The sequence below is a fragment of the Strix uralensis genome, chromosome 5, assembly GCF_047716275.1.
Source record: "Strix uralensis isolate ZFMK-TIS-50842 chromosome 5, bStrUra1, whole genome shotgun sequence".
Classification (NCBI taxonomy): Eukaryota; Metazoa; Chordata; class Aves; order Strigiformes; family Strigidae; genus Strix; species Strix uralensis.
The window spans coordinates 54,981,832-55,000,928 of NC_133976.1; the positions used below are offsets into that span (position 1 = coordinate 54,981,832).

Genomic DNA, 19,097 nt, shown 5'->3' on the forward strand with positions numbered 1-19,097 from the left:
AGCAGACTCCACTCCCATCCCTGCTGCTCATTCCCATGCCTCCATCTGCTGCAGACGGGTTTCTGGGGGCTCTCCCTCCCCTTCTGCCTTCTCCTGTGTAGGTAGCGTTGCTGGGGAAATTGGCTTTACAGCCCCCTACTCCTCTTTTCTGAACCTTAAAAATTTACATATTGTCAGGCTGTTTGTTTTCAAAACACCCCCTTTGTTTTCCTGTTTTCCCAATGAAATCTGTCATTTCTCTTTAACAAAAGTGGACATGTGGGAAAAAAATTTCCATGGTGTCACATGAAGCTATTTTTTGGCCACTGACAAAATGTGGCAGAAACTCCCTAAAGGGCCCCACTTATCATGTTCTGTCTTATCTCCCATGATTATCAGGTCATTCCCCTCTCCCCTCTCTCTCCCTTCTCTTCACAAAGCAGGTGGCATTTGCTTTGCAGGGATGCAGGTGCGCAGCTCCTTTTCAGAGCAACAGGTGCCAGCTTTGTGTTACTGCCTGGCTGTGACAGATAGATGACAAGTTCTGCCCCGGGATCGAGTACCCAGTCCCTGTCCTTCCCTGCCCAGGCTCTTCCTCCCCTGGCCCCAGGACAGCCAGTGCTGGTCTTTTGGGCTACTTCAGTTGCCACCCAATTCAGATCAGAGCTGCACCAGAAGCCATGGGGTCCAATCAGTAGCAGGAGTGTAGTCCCTGTGGCCCCAAAAACCCATGAGCTTCATTACCTCTGGCCAGATTATTCCCTATTCCAAGGAATCACTTAAAAACATCTCCAAGGTTTCTGACCCTATTTATGAGCTGGTGTAGCCATGGTAACTGTAGTTATACCAGAAATAGCAGCTCACTTGAATGACAAAGAAAACACAAGTTTACAAGACAGTGACTTTTCGAGGGGCTGGCTGAGCTCATGGGACTGTGGGAGGAAATCCCAGATGAGGTGCAGACTCGGGGATGCAGCTGATGAGGGCTGTGGCTGACAACTCTTTTGAAACATAGCTCTACAAGCTTGTGCCAGGGGCTTGGGAGACTTTGTGCCTTATTGATAGAGTTTTATCACTTGCCACACAGACATACCTGATTGGAAACAAGCAGGGAATTTCCCAGGCATCTGCAGTTAAGCCTTGGTTTCCCTCCTGCAGACAGGCAGCCTACCAAGTGCCTCTGAATCCCTGGCAAGGGAAGGACAGTGGTAGGACCTGGATTTGGAATGAGATTGTCTATTGGTATTGTAGAAGGTCAGTGAGGTTGTCATGTCAACAGCATTTTGGTGAGCATTTTGTTGAGAAACGCAGTGTACCAAGGTGCCTGTAAAAGAAGATTTGCATGCTGTAACCCTCCTTCCTGAATGCCCGTTATGTTCTTAAGCTGTCTGTGCTAGTGAAGAAAGAGAAACAGATATAGAGGACTGGGCTTTGCCTGGTGCAGATATTTAGCTGTTTGAATACATGCAAATCAGCCCATCAAAGATGCAGAGAAGAAGGCATCCTCATGGTGGGTTTTATTGCTCTTCCTTCAGGAAATCATGCACCACTATTCTGGTGTCAGGATTAAGCATCTACTACAGCCTGCAATAAACTGGGTGTGCTGGCTTTGGGAATCTGTGCCTGCTGCTGGATACAACAATTATGTTGAGTGTCTCTGAGCTCAGCTTGCAAAAGAGCCTGGTCTCAATTCTTATTTCCGCTTGTGCCCTGGAGGCTGCTCTGGCAATGGTGCAGGCATTAAAGAGGCTGAGGTCTGTTTTTCCACTGCCAGGGCTCTAAAGAGAGATTTTCATGGTCAAGCTGGAGAAAAGGGTCCTTCAAGGAAACATAAATCAAGGCATAAGGTTAAGCTGAACTATCAGCAATGGCCCTGTCTGTGTTAGAAACTAGACGGCACTGGGGACAAGACTAAGTCTGCAAGCCAAATGACCATTGCCAAGGCTTCTTGATGAAAAACGAAGTCTTGCTTTTCTCATTCAGTCAAGGGGGCTCGATTTATGCATGTCAGAACATCATTACAGGCCCTAGGCTTTGAGGCACCAATGCTTTAGGAGGTGCTGGGGTTTTTTATAGCAGATGATATAAAACCCATGTAGCCTGTCATACACTTCATTAGTTACCAGGGAGTTACATTTTCTTCTGAGTAGTGAGTCTGGTCTTTCTTGGAACAGATAAGCAAGCCTTACCATGTAATACAACACTGTTACATTGGTATGATTTTATTAACTTACACAAACTTTTCCTTGATTGGCATAAATAAATGGAAAACCAGAATGAATGATCTCTTTTTTTAGATAGCACTTTTCACCCACACATCTCAAAACACAGAGCTAAATTTTCATCATCCTTATTTGTAAATATGGAAGCTGATGCACAAAAAGTTCATAGACCTGCAGATGAGACCCAGCCATCCAGACACCTGCTGTGGGGACTGATGTGCTTGGCCACGCAGCACAAAAAGCTCAGGACTTTATAACTGCTCTGTGATTCATTAAGAGCATTCCCCATGCTCATTGCAGAGTTGTCTCATGAGAAAGCAGTAACATTAGTGAGCCTCCTTTCCGTGCACTAACTTTGCTTAATGTCTTCATCTAGGTTGTTGGTAGTGCTGCAATGGGATTGAGTTTGTTAGATCATTTTAAAAAGCTTCCCCTCTTTCCTGTTTTCATTCTGCCCACAATTAAAATATCTGGCTTTTCTTTTATAAGATAGGTTTTCTCCTGAATGCCATTTACAGAACAATCTCAACATTAATATAGTGAACCTAACAACTTTTTTCCTTTTTTTGACCAAACCCAGGTAGTTAATCTTGTTACCTGTGTGACTTCCAGAAGGCAGAGCATGTGATTGCTCTTAAAAATGCACCTGAATAACACAGTTTGTACAATATTGTCTCAAGGGTTTTCTTTAGTTTTTTTCTTTTCCTAACTGATTTTTTCTGTATGAATTACATGCCATATACCTGTGAACAGTGATTAAATGATCCACTAGCACTCACTAAAAGTGATAACACATTGAACTAAACAGAGAAGTAATACTGCCTTGTTTAAAAAAAAAAAAAAAAGAGAAAAGACAAGAAGAGACTGCAAGAGGGTGTTTTTATTTAAATGGAAATCAGATGATCACTGGGCTAAGAAGAAAAAACTGTACACAAGTCAGCTCCAGATGTCTTCTTTCCTGACAGCTTCTTTTCTCATCTTTTTTCTGAACGATCAATTCTTTCTCCTTGGCAACCAGCAGCCCAATAAAGAAAGGCTCTTCTAAAACATTTTGGTAAAATGTTTCTTTCTTCTTCTTAAGGGGACATATCTCTTATGGCTTTCACACCATGCTACAGACATACTCTTCTTTTCTCCTCCTACCAGATAAAAGCACCGCTGTGCAATATCATTCAGTTCAGCTCTTTGCCACTATTATGATGATTTTTTTTCATGTAACAGCTGAGGCTTTCAAACAGAAGTGATTGCTTCTGGGGAGCATCTTGCACTCTCCTTGGGAACATTCAACTAATGGGCAGAGGAGGCAGCTCTTCCTGCTCCATTATCTTGTCTCTTGGGTGGCTGCTCACCTCCCAGACACATGGATGCTAAATGGTCTGGCTGCCATGCGATAACAGATCCCTGGTGGAAATAACTGTGGAAGGGGAGAAGCCAGGGGATGAAAATGTGAATCAGAATATTATTTTTTTAATTTTCTCCTTTTATTTCTCAGGTGTATTGCTAGGTACTAAGCCTTCTGTTCTCCCCTCAGGATCTTGCAAATGCGTAAGGTTTAATGTTTTAATGTTTTTATTTATGGCCTTTCACTGGCAGATTCCAACCTTTCTTTTAATTTAGATCCTCTACACTCTTCCTTTCCAGTGGAGGCACACACCTCTACAAAGTGAATTAGAGCCTCTTACTGAAAGGCCCCTAAGTATATTTCTGTGCCAAGAGCCTGGAACTGCAGCCTGCTTCTCGGGTCCAGTCAAGCATCATAAACATATCATAGACTAGAAGTGAACTGTCTAGTAGCCATCATTGCATGCTGGGCATGCACATATTGCAGAAATGATGTTCTGACAGTTTCATATACACAAAGATTTATTTGTGGGCTCCATAGCTGATGGCATACTTTGACTGTAATGGTGAAAGTTATTTCTAGAGAAAACTGAAAATAAAGGAAGAGGAGAGAGAGAGAAAAAGGGGAAACTTTCCTCAGTGGCCAGCTGGGAAGGGAAATGAGGGGGTGCCATAGGAGCATCCTCCTTTAAGGGGTCCTTCCAGTGCAGCAGGTGACAACAATGGAAATGATAGGGGACGATATTTTCTTCCTGTGCTTTCCCTTAACATTATATACTTTTCATCAGGACCTACTTAAACTCCCTATTGGTTATTCCTGGTTGTGATTCTATTAACTCTGGGAGGACAATGCTCATCATGTGCAAATGATGTGCATTCGTTGCTTGTTAAGCTTCTGTGAATATATATTATTGGATAATATTTATTGAGAATTTAAATAGCTGTTAGCTGCTTTGTTGAGCACTACATTTGTTTTTCTCCTTAATGTACTAAAGTCTACAAAACAAGAGATAAAGAAGAAGAGGGAGGAGAGGCAATTCTCACACTGGTGTTTTCCACGAGAATCCACCACAATAAAGCTGGGAGGCGGGTTGCAGAGGCAGGGCCGTGAGAGCAATAATATGAGGAACAGCACAAGTGCAATAAAAGAAAAATGTTGCCACAGAGACGCTCATAATTACTGCCTCACGGCTTCAGAGACAGGTTATGTATCTGCAAGCAGCATGCCCTGAGCACTGCTAAGGCTAAAGCACCAAGGCACATAAGGCACCTAAGAGCTAGTGGGAGCCTGGACACAGCCTCACACAAAGCCATGATTTCCAGTATAAAATCAAGGTCTCTGTCAAGAGGAATGTTTAGCACGGGCAAGGCAGGGTGCAGCTGGCAAGGGAGATTTTCTAAGGCCAGCAGAGGAGGAGAGGATGGCACAGCTCTACCCCTAATTTAGTTCCAGCTTCAGGTCTGGCTGTTTTGAAGGAAAGTCACAACACACGGAGGAGTGCTTGGATAAATACCTTCTAACACCCTTCCTGGTGATCAGCTTAGGGCTGAGATTTGACCTTATAAAACCACCTGTTTTCTGTGAGGTCCTAAAATAATCCAGTCCTCTTTCAAATCCAGCTCCAGAGGATGACTTCTCTAGGACACCATCCCCTGCAAGATGCTGTCTCCCGCCACGACATCCACTGAGGGATGGTGAGGAAAAGCTGCTTTCTTCCATGCTGGGCTTGGAAGTGCAGGGGGTGCAGAGAAGACATCCCTGCTTCCCAGTGGCAGGGATGTCTTTCTTCCCCTCACCCAGCCCTGTCCTCTCACTCTTCCCCTTCCACCCCCTTAGCTCACGCTCTCCTTTACTGGGCTGCTCTGTCCACCCTCAGCTTTTCTCACGCTAGCCTCTGGAGGAAACTGGTTCTGTTTTGCCCCTCCTCTGTCATCCCCAACCAAATCTTTCTCCTTGCTGCTCCCCTTGCTCCCCCAGGGGAGTCCAGTCATCCAGAAGTCACATATGAAGTCTTTGTGCACCTTCAGGCTGGAGATAGGGGTTATGGGATTAGCACATTAACTGGCGTGAAAGCTGCTTAGACAAGCATTAAATCTCCAATCTTCTCTCCATCTTTCAAGAAAATCTCTTCTGGAGGAGCTGAAGAGATGGAGCACCCAGTCACGTTTTCTGGTGTCAGGTCTCGTCCAGCTGAGAGCCCTCAAGTCCTGTGGCTGGGTGGTGTGAAGGGATTGCCATGGGATCAGGGGGTAGGAAAACCAGCTAAACCCTTACCAGGGGCTCTTTCCTCTCTTTCTACCCCATCAGCTGCACACTCCTTTGCAGCACTTTAGGAGAGGTGAGTGGCACCACGTGTGCTAGGCACAGCAGGATCAACCTTAGGATGCTCCCTTTTAAAGCAAATCCTGGGACACCTTGTGCCTGTATTTTATCCACATGGAATGAATTGATGCTTCATTGGCTGCATCCCCCTGTTTATCCTGCTTAACTGGGAGGTGGAGGAGGCAATGCTGGGTTTACCAAGGAGTTGGGTGGCACTTTATGATTCAGTGAATGCCCCCTCATAAGTCAGGGAAAGGCCTCGTGTCTGAGATCCCGGACCTGTCACCTTCCTCCATCCTCATCACCTTGTGACTGCCTCAGGCCCAGATTACCTCCTCCCATCTCTGGAGGAGAAAGGATCTGTGCAAGTAGTGTGGGACATCATCTGGGGACACCCACCTGGGAGACACCCACAGCTGAAACTGATGCTTACCTCGCAGCAGCTTTTGATGTGAATTTGCTGCACCATGACGTTGTCTTCTCAGTGTATCACCTGTAGTCTTTCTGGAGACTGCAAAACTCTTGAGGGGGAAGTAAAGCTCATGACAGTGACAGGATTCAGCAACATTATTCATTAGAGAGAAATCTAAGTTAAAAACACCATGTACTGATTTCAGTGCTAATGCAACTGAGTAGCTCCAAAACAAACCACTTTACAAGAGCAGTACTAAAATATATTACACTATTTGGCCTCTTACAATTACAAAAATGGATTCTCTGCCCAGACTGAAGTATCTTTTTATTTTTCCCCTCAGAGCTTCCAGCCTGGGAAGTTTCAGCTCCAAATTAGACTGGTTTGGAAATTAAGAGTAGGTGAAAGTTAAGGATTTTAACAGGTGAGGGTTTCCTGAATTATTCACTTCTAAAGGCTATAAAATAGTTGCTTTCTTCAAACACAGCCTCCTCTTCTGCAGAAGATGGAGATGACACTTAGCAGCATGCAGCAGCAATGTACCACCAGTCTGAAAGATTCAAATCCAGAAATGCTGGACAGCTTATGGCAGCAATCCAAACTCAAATAGAAAAAAAATGCTATGCCTAATTTTTTTAAATCTTACGATTTTTAAGAAATCTCAAGATTTTCTGGGTCCAATAAGGTGTTACAGAAAGTATATGACTGTTGAGAGTAAAGGCTGTGTAGTTGAAGGATATGCATTTAAAAATTTGCATAAGCTTTTGCCCATTGAAATAAGTTTAGACACTAGTGGCTGATGACACGTATTAATGTGGTCAACTAATTGTACAACCAGCTGTGATCAGTGGGGTCAAAGTAAATATTATTTTCCAATGAAGAAAACATTTGAAATATTACTGTTTCTTTTGCAATAAAGCAGGTATATTCTGGCTGTTGTCCTTGCCTCCTTCTGTCACAGACACAAGAATTGGCTGGGGGTGGACAACGTCTGCCAAGAGATGATCTACATTTGCATGGCATCAGTTTGTCGGAGATTAAATACTTGGTGGTAGGGATTTGCTTTCAGCGATGTTCTGCTCCAATGTGGTTCAAAACCTGCCTTTCTTCCAGCAGATCAGTGACGTGGTTCCCCAGCGGGATGTTGGATATGCTGACCCAAAGGATGATGCCTGGTTTCTAAGCTCCCATCTGCTCAGCATGGTGCATATCCAAGGTCTGTAAATCCTTCTCACCTGTCTTACCAATAGGAAGATGAAACACAGAGCAATAACATGATTTGCCCATGATTACATACTTGCTAATTTCTAATCTAGGAGTAAAATCTGTTTCTCCTGCATGCTAGGCAGACATGCCAATACAGGCTGAGTGTACATACCTATGGTGGCATACAGTTATACATTGCTATACCTCTGTGCACATTTGTGGATATACTGGTCTTGATGTATGCTCACACACATTTAAAAATAGTGTGCAAATAGTTGCATGAAGATGTAGGCAGTCTGGTACTTATCTCCAACTGAAAAAAAATGAGAGAAAGCTAAACCCTACTGTCCTTCAGCAAAAATGATCATAATAAAGCTAGAGGTTATGATTGCACTGGTGTCTCTGTACACAGCCGCCAAAACCAAGGAAATCGCAAGCCAAGCCATGAGCAAATGGCAACCTCAATCCATACACCCTCCCAGCCAAAAGGGTGTTCTGGTCTCCCAGTACCAATTAGGAAGTGTACTGAAATCAGAGAGAGTGCAGACAGCACAGGAACCAAGACAAGAAGTTGATCTACACAACACAGGGGCTGCTTAACAAGACCATTTCCTCAAAGCTCCCCATAGTTAACACATCCAGCTCTTCACATCTCTCCCAGGCTAGGGCTGTTCACATGAACAATTTGAGCCACCATAATGTGGCACTGTCATTGAAAGAATTTGCTCTGTCCTTTCCCCATCACTATCCCACACAGTTCCTTCCCTTGTGCTGGCACAAGGGTTTAGCCATATTTGGCCATCATGATCAAAGATTGGAAAACACATCTGGGTTTAAAGCTCACCGGTATATACTTATGCATTTGCTTACATATTTTTGCCAGGTACATTTTAAATTCAGCTCAGGGCTGTATTCAGCTCAGTTCTCTTGTGCTGGCCCATGGGGAGGGTTAGCATAGGAGTGAAAAAGAGCAGCAGAGAATAAAATAATTTCTCTTGGTGGTGAAGCTAATTCATGGAAGCTTAAAATGTTTCTGAGGCTGCAGCCCCTCTTAAATGGAAATCCATTGACAGACAGACATATGCTCTGTTTGTTCCTTGAAATGCATGAGATCAGAATCAAAGTGCCACCTATAGCCTAAATGAAAGCAATGGTAAACTGGGAAAATCAGTCTCCCTCTTTTGAGATCTGTCCATCCCTGAAGGAGACCCCTCTTACTCAGTTGTTTGTAACCTTTAAAACTTTGCGGGCGATAAATGCTTTCTAAAGGACATGTGAATCTGGGTCAGTGAATTTAAGCCCAGTGACAATAGATTTGCTTTGCTTATTTTGCTTCTGCAAATGCATTAAGAGCAGTCTACCAGCCATTGCAGATCCAGATTTGTTGGTTGCAAACCGGTGATCTAATTTGTTGTGCACTGAGGATCATGTGGGTGAAGGATTTATGTGACTGAAGAACGAAGTGGGCACTCCATGAATGGAAAAGAAAGAGAAAATCTGCTGGTATTTCAGAAAGGAAGTAGTGTAAAATCTTTCTGTTCATTTAAGCACCCTGGGAAACGAGAGCTTGTTCTTCTTGAGGTAACTGATCTTTGAAACTGCTTGTGTGAAAACGGCTGGGAGTTGGGAACAATTAGCTGATTAAGTGCAGCAGGTAGCATGCGTTAACCAGGAAAAATGAGGTTCATCAGTAAGGAACCCCATTTGCACATGCCCATATCCCCCCATATATGCAGGAATACACGCAACCTGATTCTCCACTTATTTTAATCGGTATAAATCAGGGCCAGCTTTTGAAATCGACCTTAATTACACCAGGAAAATAATAAAAATAAAAGCCAGGGCTTAAAAAGCAAAGACCTCGCTCCCAGGCACAGCAGCAGGCACCGACAGCCGCGCACGGGGAGCATTCCCGCGTCCCCAGCCGGGCTCAGCTCCGCAGACAAAGCTCTGCGCAAAAAGAGCGCAGCGCCGGGCGGGCGGGCGCGCAGACAAAGCGGGGTCGGCGGAGCGCTGCAGCATGCGGGGCGCGCAGGGCTTCCTGTGCCAGTGGGCTGGTGGTGGTGGTGGCGGCAGCAGCGGCGGCGGCTGCTTTTTTTTTTTTTTTTTTTTTTTTTTTTGCGTGTGAGTGTTATTTTTTTTTCCTCTCTTCACCAACTTCCTTCCTGCTCTAACTGCCAAAGCTGAAAGCTCAGCGCTGAGAGCGGAGGAGGACCCCGGCCGCAGGCGCCGCTCAGCCGGTGAGTACGAGCCCAGGCGAGGGGAGGGCGGGGGGAGCCGGGTAGGGGGAGAGGAGCGGGCTCACCCCCGGCGCCGCGCAACTTTGCGCCTTTGTTCCCGGCGGCTGGCTCCGTTGCCCAGCCTTGCCCGGGGAGACGGGCAGGGCCCTGCCTGCATCCGAGGGGGAAGTCAGGCTCTGCACTGTGATGGGGCAGAGGAAGGGGAGGCAGCCCCCAGGGTGGCGGAGGGGGCCCGGGGGGTGACGGTGGGTGTATCCCTGCGGGGTACCCGGCGGTCCCCGGGGGTGGCTGGGCAATGGGCTCCCCTTTTGCCCTCGCACCCCAGGGAGTGGGATGGGGACGTCAGGTCCGGAGGTGCTGCTGGGGCCAGTATGTTACTCCCCCATCGTGGAAAATTGCTTCCTCCCTGCCAAACCCGCTTCCTGGAGATAAGCTGTCGGTCAGGGGGTGTTTTGGGGGAGTGATGCACAGAGGGAGAGCAAATAAAATGCTGCTCCTGTGACACCCCTCTTTGTGCCCCGTGGTGGCATTGGGGGGTCGAGGAGGTGCCCACCATCCACCTCTTCTGCTGCCCTCCCCCTCCGCCTGCTTTCTGCTGCAGGTGCGAGGGCAGCCACCCACCCGCGGCACAGGCAGAGCCCAGCTGAGAGACGCTCGCAGCCTTCGGCAGGGCATGATTCCTCCTTCGCCTGCTGCAGCCATCTCTCTGGCAGGGAGTCAGTCCCTAGCACTGCATCTGCCCCTCTCTTTGCTGCTTTGTGGGTGCTGCCAGGCCTCAGAGGCACAGGTGACAACACACAACTGTGGGTTGGGGCTGCAGGAAAGCAAGAAAAATGTGGTGGGGCAGGGCACAAATCACCCAGGTTTCTCCTTACATAGAACACTTATAGGGTTAATTTTTCAGTTTTTAATGAGGCTCGTGGCCGTATGGGAGTCTCCATCTTAGCCCAGCCCTTGGCCTGAGCAGTGACACAGGAGCCCAGGAACCCCGACAGTTGAGCAGCGACATGCTCACTCTGGGGAAGCGCTGGTGCCTGAGCCCAGTAGCATGTCTCAGCTTGCAGAGGAGACCAGTCCCAGAGCTGGAGCGAGTGAAGGCGGGGGCAGCTGAGATGTGAGCTTTCGTTTTGGTCAGTCACCTCCTGCCTGGGAATTTGGCAGGCAGGGTCAGGTCCACAATTTGGGGAGAAATGCTGGACTTGGGTCTGATCAGTGCCATCGTGAGATGCGTGTGAGCCAGGGGCTGTTCAGCCCAGACAGCCTGGCTGGTCCTGTTCAACTCAGGCTTTTGCTGTTGACAGAGCAGGCTGCCTGTCCACCTCTCTGGGAGGTTTTCAGAGCCTGAAAGCATCCCCCCCTCAAGTGAGCCTCCCCCACGGGCTGGCAGGGAAAGTCTCTGCAGCATGTGTGATGCAAAGAGAAGGTCTGAGGGATGGGAAACAACCTGCTTGTCCAGTCCTGGCTCTCTGCCTTTTCTCTGCGTGTGGCCAGAGCTCGCTCGCTCTCTCCATCGCCTGACTCTCTCCCTCTCCTGTGATAAACCACAAAACCCCCCGTGGAGGACAAGGACAGACAGGCAGCTCTGCTCTGTGACTGTAGTGGTGACAGATGCAGCCTAGTATCGCGAGAGAGCTCGGGAGAGTGGAAATGACTCAGATCTGCAGCTGGAGCCCAAGTGGAAGGCAAGACCTGGTGGTGGCTGCCATAGTTCATCATGTCCTCTTCCTGTGCTGAGTGTGGGATGGCACTGAGGGGATTGTGAGGCTTTGTAAGCTGACTGTGCTGAGGCTGCAGAGCAGTGGGGCATGAGCAATCATCATTTTCATGAGGGAGCTTCTGGTTTCCTTCCTCATGAGGACAAATTCAAGGGCCTTTTCCATGATATGGAGCACGCCTAGGGATGAGTGTGAACTCAGACAAAGTTATTCAGCTGCTGGGACATGCTTTTTTTTCCTGTCCATTTGAGTTGGAATTCCCTTTTATTTCCCAGCTGCCCGCTCTGCACTACTTCCTGACTCACCACAAAATGCCATTGCAAAGTATTCTTGCATCAGAGCTGTTGTCCATTAGCGTGCCCAACTGAGTCGTCTTGTTCCTGTGCTGCTTGGTCCTTTTCTGTCCTTCTGTAACATGCCAATATACCCCTCCTTGAATTTTTTCCACTGGTCTCACCCATGCTGGGATTGCACTGGGAGGTCTGCTTATTACTCACTGCTGCCCAGTGATGCTTGCTGATTCACCCTGAACTGTTGCATATTTTTTTTTTTTTGTATTTCCTTTCTGTTTTAATGAATGAGAAAACTATCCCAGTAGCTCCCAATTTAACTTTTGGGAGGAGAGGAAAATGTTAAGGCCACAGCTGCAGAGAGGGATAAAAGGGCTTGCTGGGGAAATTGCAAATAAGCAGGCAAGAGGGGAATTTTTAGCAGGGACAGCCTCTGAGAAGGAATTAATGTAAGGATAAGCTGAAGTGAACTAATGATCTATGTAGCTTGACCAAATCTCCTTGTGGCCAAACGGCAAAGGAATGGCTTGGCCATTTACAACCACCATCACTGCACCAGGGCACTGCTCTGTTTTTCAGCCTTTCTCTGAAGAGCGGGGAAGTGGCCAAGAGCATGCGGCTGGCTCCATGAGGCAGGCAGCTGACTAAGGGGGACCTGGCACAGCACTGCTCACCTCTCTTGCCTCTGTCTCCTGTTCCCCATTCCCTGCCCTCTGCCTGGCTGCCCATCAGTTGATCTCTCCCCGCTCTGGCTCCCATTTGGGATGCCACTTAAGCAGCTTCGCTGCCCTCCTGCATTCAGCAGCACATGTCCCAGCCGTCCTGGCTGCGTGGCTACAGGCTCCAGCTGTCCTGCCTTTCCTCGCTGAGAAGCCCCACTGATTCAGCGCAGGCATGCAGGGCTGCTCTGCAGCTGGGCTGGATGCAGTCACCGTCACTCTTCCTTCCTCAGCTGGAAGGACACCTGATCAGTGTGTGAAGTGAACTGTTCCTGGGAGCAAGCACTGGAAATGCCAGCAGCTCGACTCTAGCGGGTGCATTTCCTTGAGGGGTTCAGAAAACTTGCTAATAGAAGGGAGTTGCTGTCACATATTTGATCTTTGTATGAAATGCTGCCTGACAGTGGTTTTTAACCCCTTAGGAGAGGGTGAGTGAAACCTCTGGCCTTGGCTTTGTTCATGTCTGTGTGTGGCAGTGGCTCTTTGTGCAAGATAGCTGGCGAGCGCTGAAACCTTGTACGGTGGCTTGTAATTGCAGCGTTGCTGGCCAGCAACTGTGCTGCAGAGTGGCTGTAAATCACTCCAGTTTCAGCCGCCACTCCTGCACCTCCTCCCCAGGAGGGAAGAATGGTGTAGGTTTGCGTGTGCACGTGGTGCCTGCAGGGAGAGGAGTGGGAGCAGAGGGGCATTGTGTTCGAGTCAGAATATCAGCACGGCAGTGTCAGAATCGCAGCTGATCACCATTGCCATTTGCCTGTAATGATCCTGCTGCATTTGGTGCTGGGTGGGTGCCTGCCTGCCTGGAGGTCTGAGCCGTGCTGTGCCCAGATTGAGTGCCCCTGGGGACGCTAGTCCCCTTCGGAGCAATCCCATTGACTGTCCCCTCCTCTGTTACACAGATCAAGCGACCATGACTGAGAAGACCCAAGAACCTCATGTGGAGGAAGATGATGATGAGCTGGATGGGAAACTCAACTACAAACCTCCTCCTCAGAAAACACTGCAGGAGCTGCAAGAGTTGGACAAGGATGATGAAAGCCTCGCTAAGTACAAGAAGTCCCTGCTGGGAGATGGACCTGTGGTAGTAGGTAGGCTGGGGCACGCTGATAAGAAGGGACTGGGGAGATGCATTGTGACAGTGTGCTGTGGGGATGGGGCAAGGTGGCCTCAAAGAAGAGGGAGCTTGTTTGACCAGGCACATGCACTGTTTCTGCTGGAGGACTGGGGATGGGCAGGTGGAGAGATGCATGTAAAGGAAGCAAGGAAGATGCTCTGAGCATTAGGTGTAAGGTTACTACGGAGTGCTGACGTTAGAAAGGGACTTGTGGTGGGAGGTGTGTGGGCCTTGGAGGACACCTGAGGGGTTAGAAACATGAGGGGACCAGCCTATGCTGAAAAGGGGTTTTGCAGCTCAGAATGATCTTAAGAGGGGAGTATCCTGTAGTGGAAAGACCTCCTCTAGGTATTGGGATGGAGGCTGGAGAGATCCGTGTTGAAAGACTGGGGTAGATGCGTGGTCCTATTGTGCTAAGAGAAGTCTAGCGTTACTGGGTGTTTCATGAAGTGCAGTTTCTGTGTGGGAAAGCAACCCTATTTCTTTGGTGTCGTTCCCCTCCCCCTGCATTTAACTTTGCAAACTGACAGTTCCCCCTGACTTTTCTACCTGCAGACCCAACAGCTCCCAATGTGGTGGTCACCCGACTTACCCTGGTATGTGACTCTGCTCCAGGACCGATCACTATGGACCTTACAGGTAGGCACAGACTCTGTCCTTAGGCACAAAGCGGCCTGGCAAAGGCCCTGGCATGCTTCAAATTGAAAGGGAGTTTGTCCTTGGGATGCTACAGTGGGTTTTAGAGGAACTCTGAGGGCATCTTAGCCTTGTTTCTTATTTTAAGGTACATATGTATGAAAAAGAAAAGGAGATATAACAGAGGAAAACGTCAAGGGTCTTTTTCTTGACCTCTAGACTGCTCTAGGAGCTCCTGGGTTTCTCCTGCCTTCATCTGCTTTCAGTGAGGCCTCACGAGCACAAGGGATGTGCATGTGTTAGGGTAACGGGCTGTTTTGAAACTTTAGAATCAAGCAATACTGCAGTTCCGGCTCCTGGGAGCATGGGGAGAGAACAGGCTTCACCTTATATGGGCTTTTCTGCAGAGAGAGGAAGCTGGGCCCAGAGAAGCAGAGAGGCTTCCTGTTCAACCAAAACCACACAGAGCCCTCCAGAGCCTGGGCAGCCCTTGCAAGCCGTGCAGGAGCTGCAGAACATGCTCCACTCACCCAAGCCAGGGCTGGGCATTGATGAAGCAGGCACACATTTCTGCAGTTGCCCAGCAACCAGTCTGGTGATAAACATCTTTGTGTATATGTGCCCAGACCTTTGTTTATTTACGTGTTATCTTCATAGATGTGGACACAGGCACATACATACACCCAGGCGTTTCTGTGTATGTGCTCTCTCAGTGCAGTTGCTTATATAGACCTCTGTGTACTCATTTTGCAGGTGTGCCATCCTTCAAAGGGATGCTTACCTCCAGCACCAGTCCCAGCCCCATCCCACCACATGTGGTCTCTTCTTGCTGTAACACCTCTAGCTAACGCCTTGATCCCCTCCTTACAGGTGACCTTGAAGCACTCAAGAAAGAGACCTTCGTATTAAAGGAAGGAGTGGAATACAGAGTTAAGATCCACTTCAGAGTGAGTTGTTTTCCTTCCTATTGCTTCTTATCAGTTGCTGAGTTCAGTCACCAGAAGTCTATCAGATATCTAGAGATGGGCAGCATACCTGCCTGAAAGCTGGGCCCTTGTAAAGCTCCCTGAGCTTCAGGTGTCCTTCTACCCAACAAGGGACCAGGTCTTTCCAGGGAATTCCTTCTTGCTCGCCCCTTGGAATGCTTTCTCTCCATGCACAGTAGTGAATAGCAGGTGATTTGGAAGCCAGATGGGTAGTTTTGGCTGAGTTTGGCTTGGTTTTTTAGCCGCCAGAAAACCTCTAATTCACACAAAGTGGAAATGGGTAGGGAGAAGAAGAGATAGTGGCTTTCCATGAAGTACTAGTTCAGTCTGCATTGCTGGGCTTCATGTATGCATAAAAAAAAAAGATTTAATACTGTAACATTTGGCTGAAGATACCTGAGTTCTTCTGGATCACAATATACCCAGATGGATTCATTTCTCCTCCTTTCCCATTAACCAGTGTGTCAGCCATTTCTTCTGTTTCCAGCTGAAAATGAAACTTGGCCGCACTGCAGTGTGGCATCCAGAACTGAAGTGATCATCTCCACATGTTTGCTGCAGGCAAAGCTGGCTTTGGCAGAGAAGGCAAAAAGGGATGGAGGATGGCTCTCCTGAAACAGAGGAAGGAAAATATTAGTGTTGTGAGTTCTGTAGGAAAGATTTCCCTTCTTCTTTAAGGCTCACTTGCTGTTTCAGAGATGACTTTGTCCCCAGAGATGCCTCCATCTCTCCTTTGTGCTATGAAATATTTCTATCTGTATCTGAGCGCTGTTGACAGGAGACACCTGGAGCCAGACAAGTTATTCTAACTCCCTCCCTCAGTCCCAAAGCTGGTAAGAGCTGGCACCATGTGAATTCTCCCTTGGGATGTAAAAGGATCTGCCAGTCTTGTTTCCAGATTGAGTAGTGCTGTGGGGAGGCAGTGTATGTTGGAGGGGGACAGCGAGGGATACCTCCAAGCTCTCCATAGGAGATTTGAGGAAAGATTATCAACAAAACTGTGTCCTTCTGTCTCTTGCGGAGAAACTTGCCAGCTCCCCATGGATCTTAGAGGACAGCTGGGAGTGCTCAGCTAATCTTGCCCACCCATTTGTGCTGGAGGGATGACTCTAGTCACCCATGTCTGGTTTTCAATATGGAAATTATTAACCAGGAACTCCCTGCTTCACTTTTCTTTGTCCTCATCGGCCTGTCTTGTGAAGCTGACTGATGTGCTCCAGTCAGCTTCAAAGTCAGGGAAAGGATGGGGAAGTACAGGAGATGCACAGAGGATGCTGTAGGTCTCCAGGTGCCTATGGAGAAGTGTTAGGACTCTCCACAATGTGTCCTGTGCTGAGCCTTTGAGAGCAGTGGCGTAGGGAGCCAAGATGGGTATGTCTTAAGGAGAGAGAAAATCAGCAGATACAGAACCAAAACCCTTCCCTTGACACTTCTGGTCACTTCTTGCAGGTAAACAGGGACATTGTGTCGGGACTGAAATATGTGCAGCACACCTATCGGACAGGGGTGAAGGGTGAGTAAGAGTCCTCCATGCCCTGCAGTAGTGCTTCTACCCCTGTGTTTCCTCTGCTCAAAGAAATGTTCCTGCAGCTCTGGGCTGGGACAGAGCCTCCCCTGGTCCCATGGCCCCTCCTGTGCCACCACACAGGATGTGAGACTTCTCAGCAGAGTGCATTAGCCTGCACTCTGCATCACCCAGGCCAACTGTTCTCTGTTCCTGTGCAAACTCAATATGAGCCAGCTCTGGTATTCGTATGCTACACCGCTGTCTGCAGCAGAAAAGTCCCCAGAGACACCGCCTAGACAGTGCTTGCCACAGATTTCCTCTCCATACAGAGGTCTTCACCTCCCCTCCAACCCCTGCTAGAGTGGCTCAACCTGTGTGGAGCTTTCTACCTCCTGAAAGCTCTTCCAGATATACTTGGTAAAAATTCAGAGCTGCTCTACGAAGCTTCCTGCTGTGTGCAGAGCCCTGTGTTTTTTCCATGGCCTCTACTCTGTGGAGTGCTGCCCTGTCTGGACAAGGCAGAGGGAAGCCCCATTTTGCACACACAAACATCCCACATGCATTTTTGCATGCAACCACCTCTAAGGCTCCAGCTTCCCATTCAGCACACGTAAGTGGTGGTTTCTCACCAGAAAAAAGAAGTAGCAGGGGATCAAGAGAGATCTTGAGCCATATGCTGGGTGTATCCACTCTCTTCCAGCAGCATATATATGTGAGAGGGTACAGACTGAGTTGCCTGTCCATCTGCCCATCCATCCGTTTATCCTTCCAGCTGTCCTTGTGCTTCACTAACTCACTTTTTCCACTGATTCTATTCCCCTTGCTGACATGGACTGTCCCTTTCTTTCCCCACTATCTCCTTTCTGTCTGTGACCTGTGGCCTCTTCTGTCCTTTATCATTCCCCACCTGAGGGGCTCATCTCTTGTGGATTGTTTTCTCCTAGTGGACAAAGCCACATTCATGGTTGGCAGCTACGGCCCACGGCCAGAGGAGTACGAGTTCCTGACGCCTATTGAGGAGGCTCCTAAGGGTATGCTGGCTCGAGGCACCTACCACAACAAGTCCTTCTTCACGGATGATGACAAGCATGACCATCTCACCTGGGAGTGGAACCTGTCCATCAAGAAGGAATGGACAGAATGAGTTCACCCCGTTTGCCTTCCCCCTTCCCATCCCCTTGCCTCCTGCACCAGTCTCCAGGTGGGCCATGCCCACCACGCTGCTCCTTCCTGCCACCATGGCCAGCCACAGCCCTGGCAGCCCTTCCCGTGGGTGCCGGGGCTCTGTGTCAGCCTTGGTTGATGCACGGGCCTGCAGGTGGCCTTTACTGCTTCTTCTGATACACTGAAAATAATCTGCCCGTTCTCACCACTGCCCCATCATGACACATAATGGATTAAATTGGGAGGCATCTCCCTCCCTCTCTCCCAGTACTTCCTTCTGCTGCCTCCATCTCTCCTGTACCAACTCCGGTCCCGGAAGTGCCTTTTCTAGGAAACAAGATCACCTGGCAGGGCGGACTGGTCCCTGAAAAATCCCTATCTGAGTTACACTTGCCATGTGCTCTGACTCATTGTAAATGGTTACCTCCCGTGATGATCTCCTGGTCTGTATCTGGTGCCCTACCCCGTTGAAATCCATCCTTGTGCAGGCAAAACCAGTCAGGGGGAATGCAGCTAGATGCTGTAACAAGATTTCAGTGTCCCAAGAATAAACCCAGTTTCTTTCTTCTTTTCTGTATGAGTGTCATGTTCTTTTCTAGAGTACGTTTTTCAGTGATGTGTATGTGGAGAGTGCATTATAGGAAGGCTTAAGAGCCTGTTTCAGTAGGGAAATAGCCCTCCTCCTTCAAAATATCAGCCTAACTCAATAGGCAAATTATTGCAGAGCTGCTTCCTTCAGGGGTTTCATGGATCCTTCTTTGAAGCCCAAAGTCTGGCCCATGATGGGGCTACACTCCAGGGCTCGACAGCCCCCACCTCTCACCCCGGGTGGCAATTGAATGAGCCCCAGGGAGCTATAACATGGCCTTCTCATGTTTAATGCTTACCACGGCAGCCATTCCCCATGGCCAGAGCCAATGCAAGAGCTGCGTGTCCCAGTGGCTAGCCTGCTGGCCAAGCACAAGGGAATGTCAGCCTCTGGGACACTGCACTTGGAGAAGTGCAGGGGCTCCTTCTGCACAGAGGGATGTTCTTACCCAGCTGGGGTGCTGCGAGATATCCAGTGCTGTGGGGGAGGACGCGCTGGCAGCAGTGTGGTGAGGCTCTCCAAGGCTGGTGCCCACACAGCAGGACAGGCTCTCTCCCAGCCAGGTGCTTATCTCAGGAGCTGAAGGCTTTGCCCTGGGCCAGCTGCTCCCTTCCCACCGCCCTAGGAGTGCCTGTGGGCCCACACAGCAGCTGA

General features: G+C 48.6%; 1 protein-coding gene across 2 annotated transcripts; it reads left to right on the forward strand.

Moving 5' to 3' along the window:
• Nucleotides 1-9,045: 9,045 nt before the first annotated feature.
• Nucleotides 9,046-18,422, forward strand: ARHGDIB (Rho GDP dissociation inhibitor beta). Of its 2 annotated transcripts, XM_074870926.1 has the most exons (7): nt 9,046-9,064; nt 9,667-9,723; nt 13,347-13,535; nt 14,117-14,200; nt 15,068-15,144; nt 16,633-16,696; nt 17,635-18,422. In XM_074870926.1, exons 3-7 carry the CDS (start codon nt 13,358-13,360, stop codon nt 17,832-17,834), a joined length of 603 nt encoding a protein of 200 aa, XP_074727027.1. In that variant the 5' UTR covers nt 9,046-9,064; nt 9,667-9,723; nt 13,347-13,357; the 3' UTR covers nt 17,835-18,422. The 2 variants fall into 2 exon arrangements, with proteins under 2 accessions (XP_074727027.1, XP_074727026.1); XM_074870925.1 differs by lacking the exon at nt 9,046-9,064 and having other exon boundaries at nt 9,575-9,723.
• The last annotated feature ends 675 nt before the right edge of the window (nt 18,423-19,097 follow it).

What these genes read in the sequence shown, in the direction of transcription:
- ARHGDIB (XM_074870926.1), top strand. Translation starts at nt 13,358, where the DNA reads ATGACTGAGAAGACCCAAGAACCTCATGTGGAGGAAGATGATGATGAG. An exon ending in AGATGGACCTGTGGTAGTAG is followed by an intron (nt 13,536 to 14,116) that starts GTAGGCTGGGGC and finishes TTCTACCTGCAG; the next exon opens with ACCCAACAGCTCCCAATGTG. An exon ending in GAGTTAAGATCCACTTCAGA is followed by an intron (nt 15,145 to 16,632) that starts GTGAGTTGTTTT and finishes CACTTCTTGCAG; the next exon opens with GTAAACAGGGACATTGTGTC.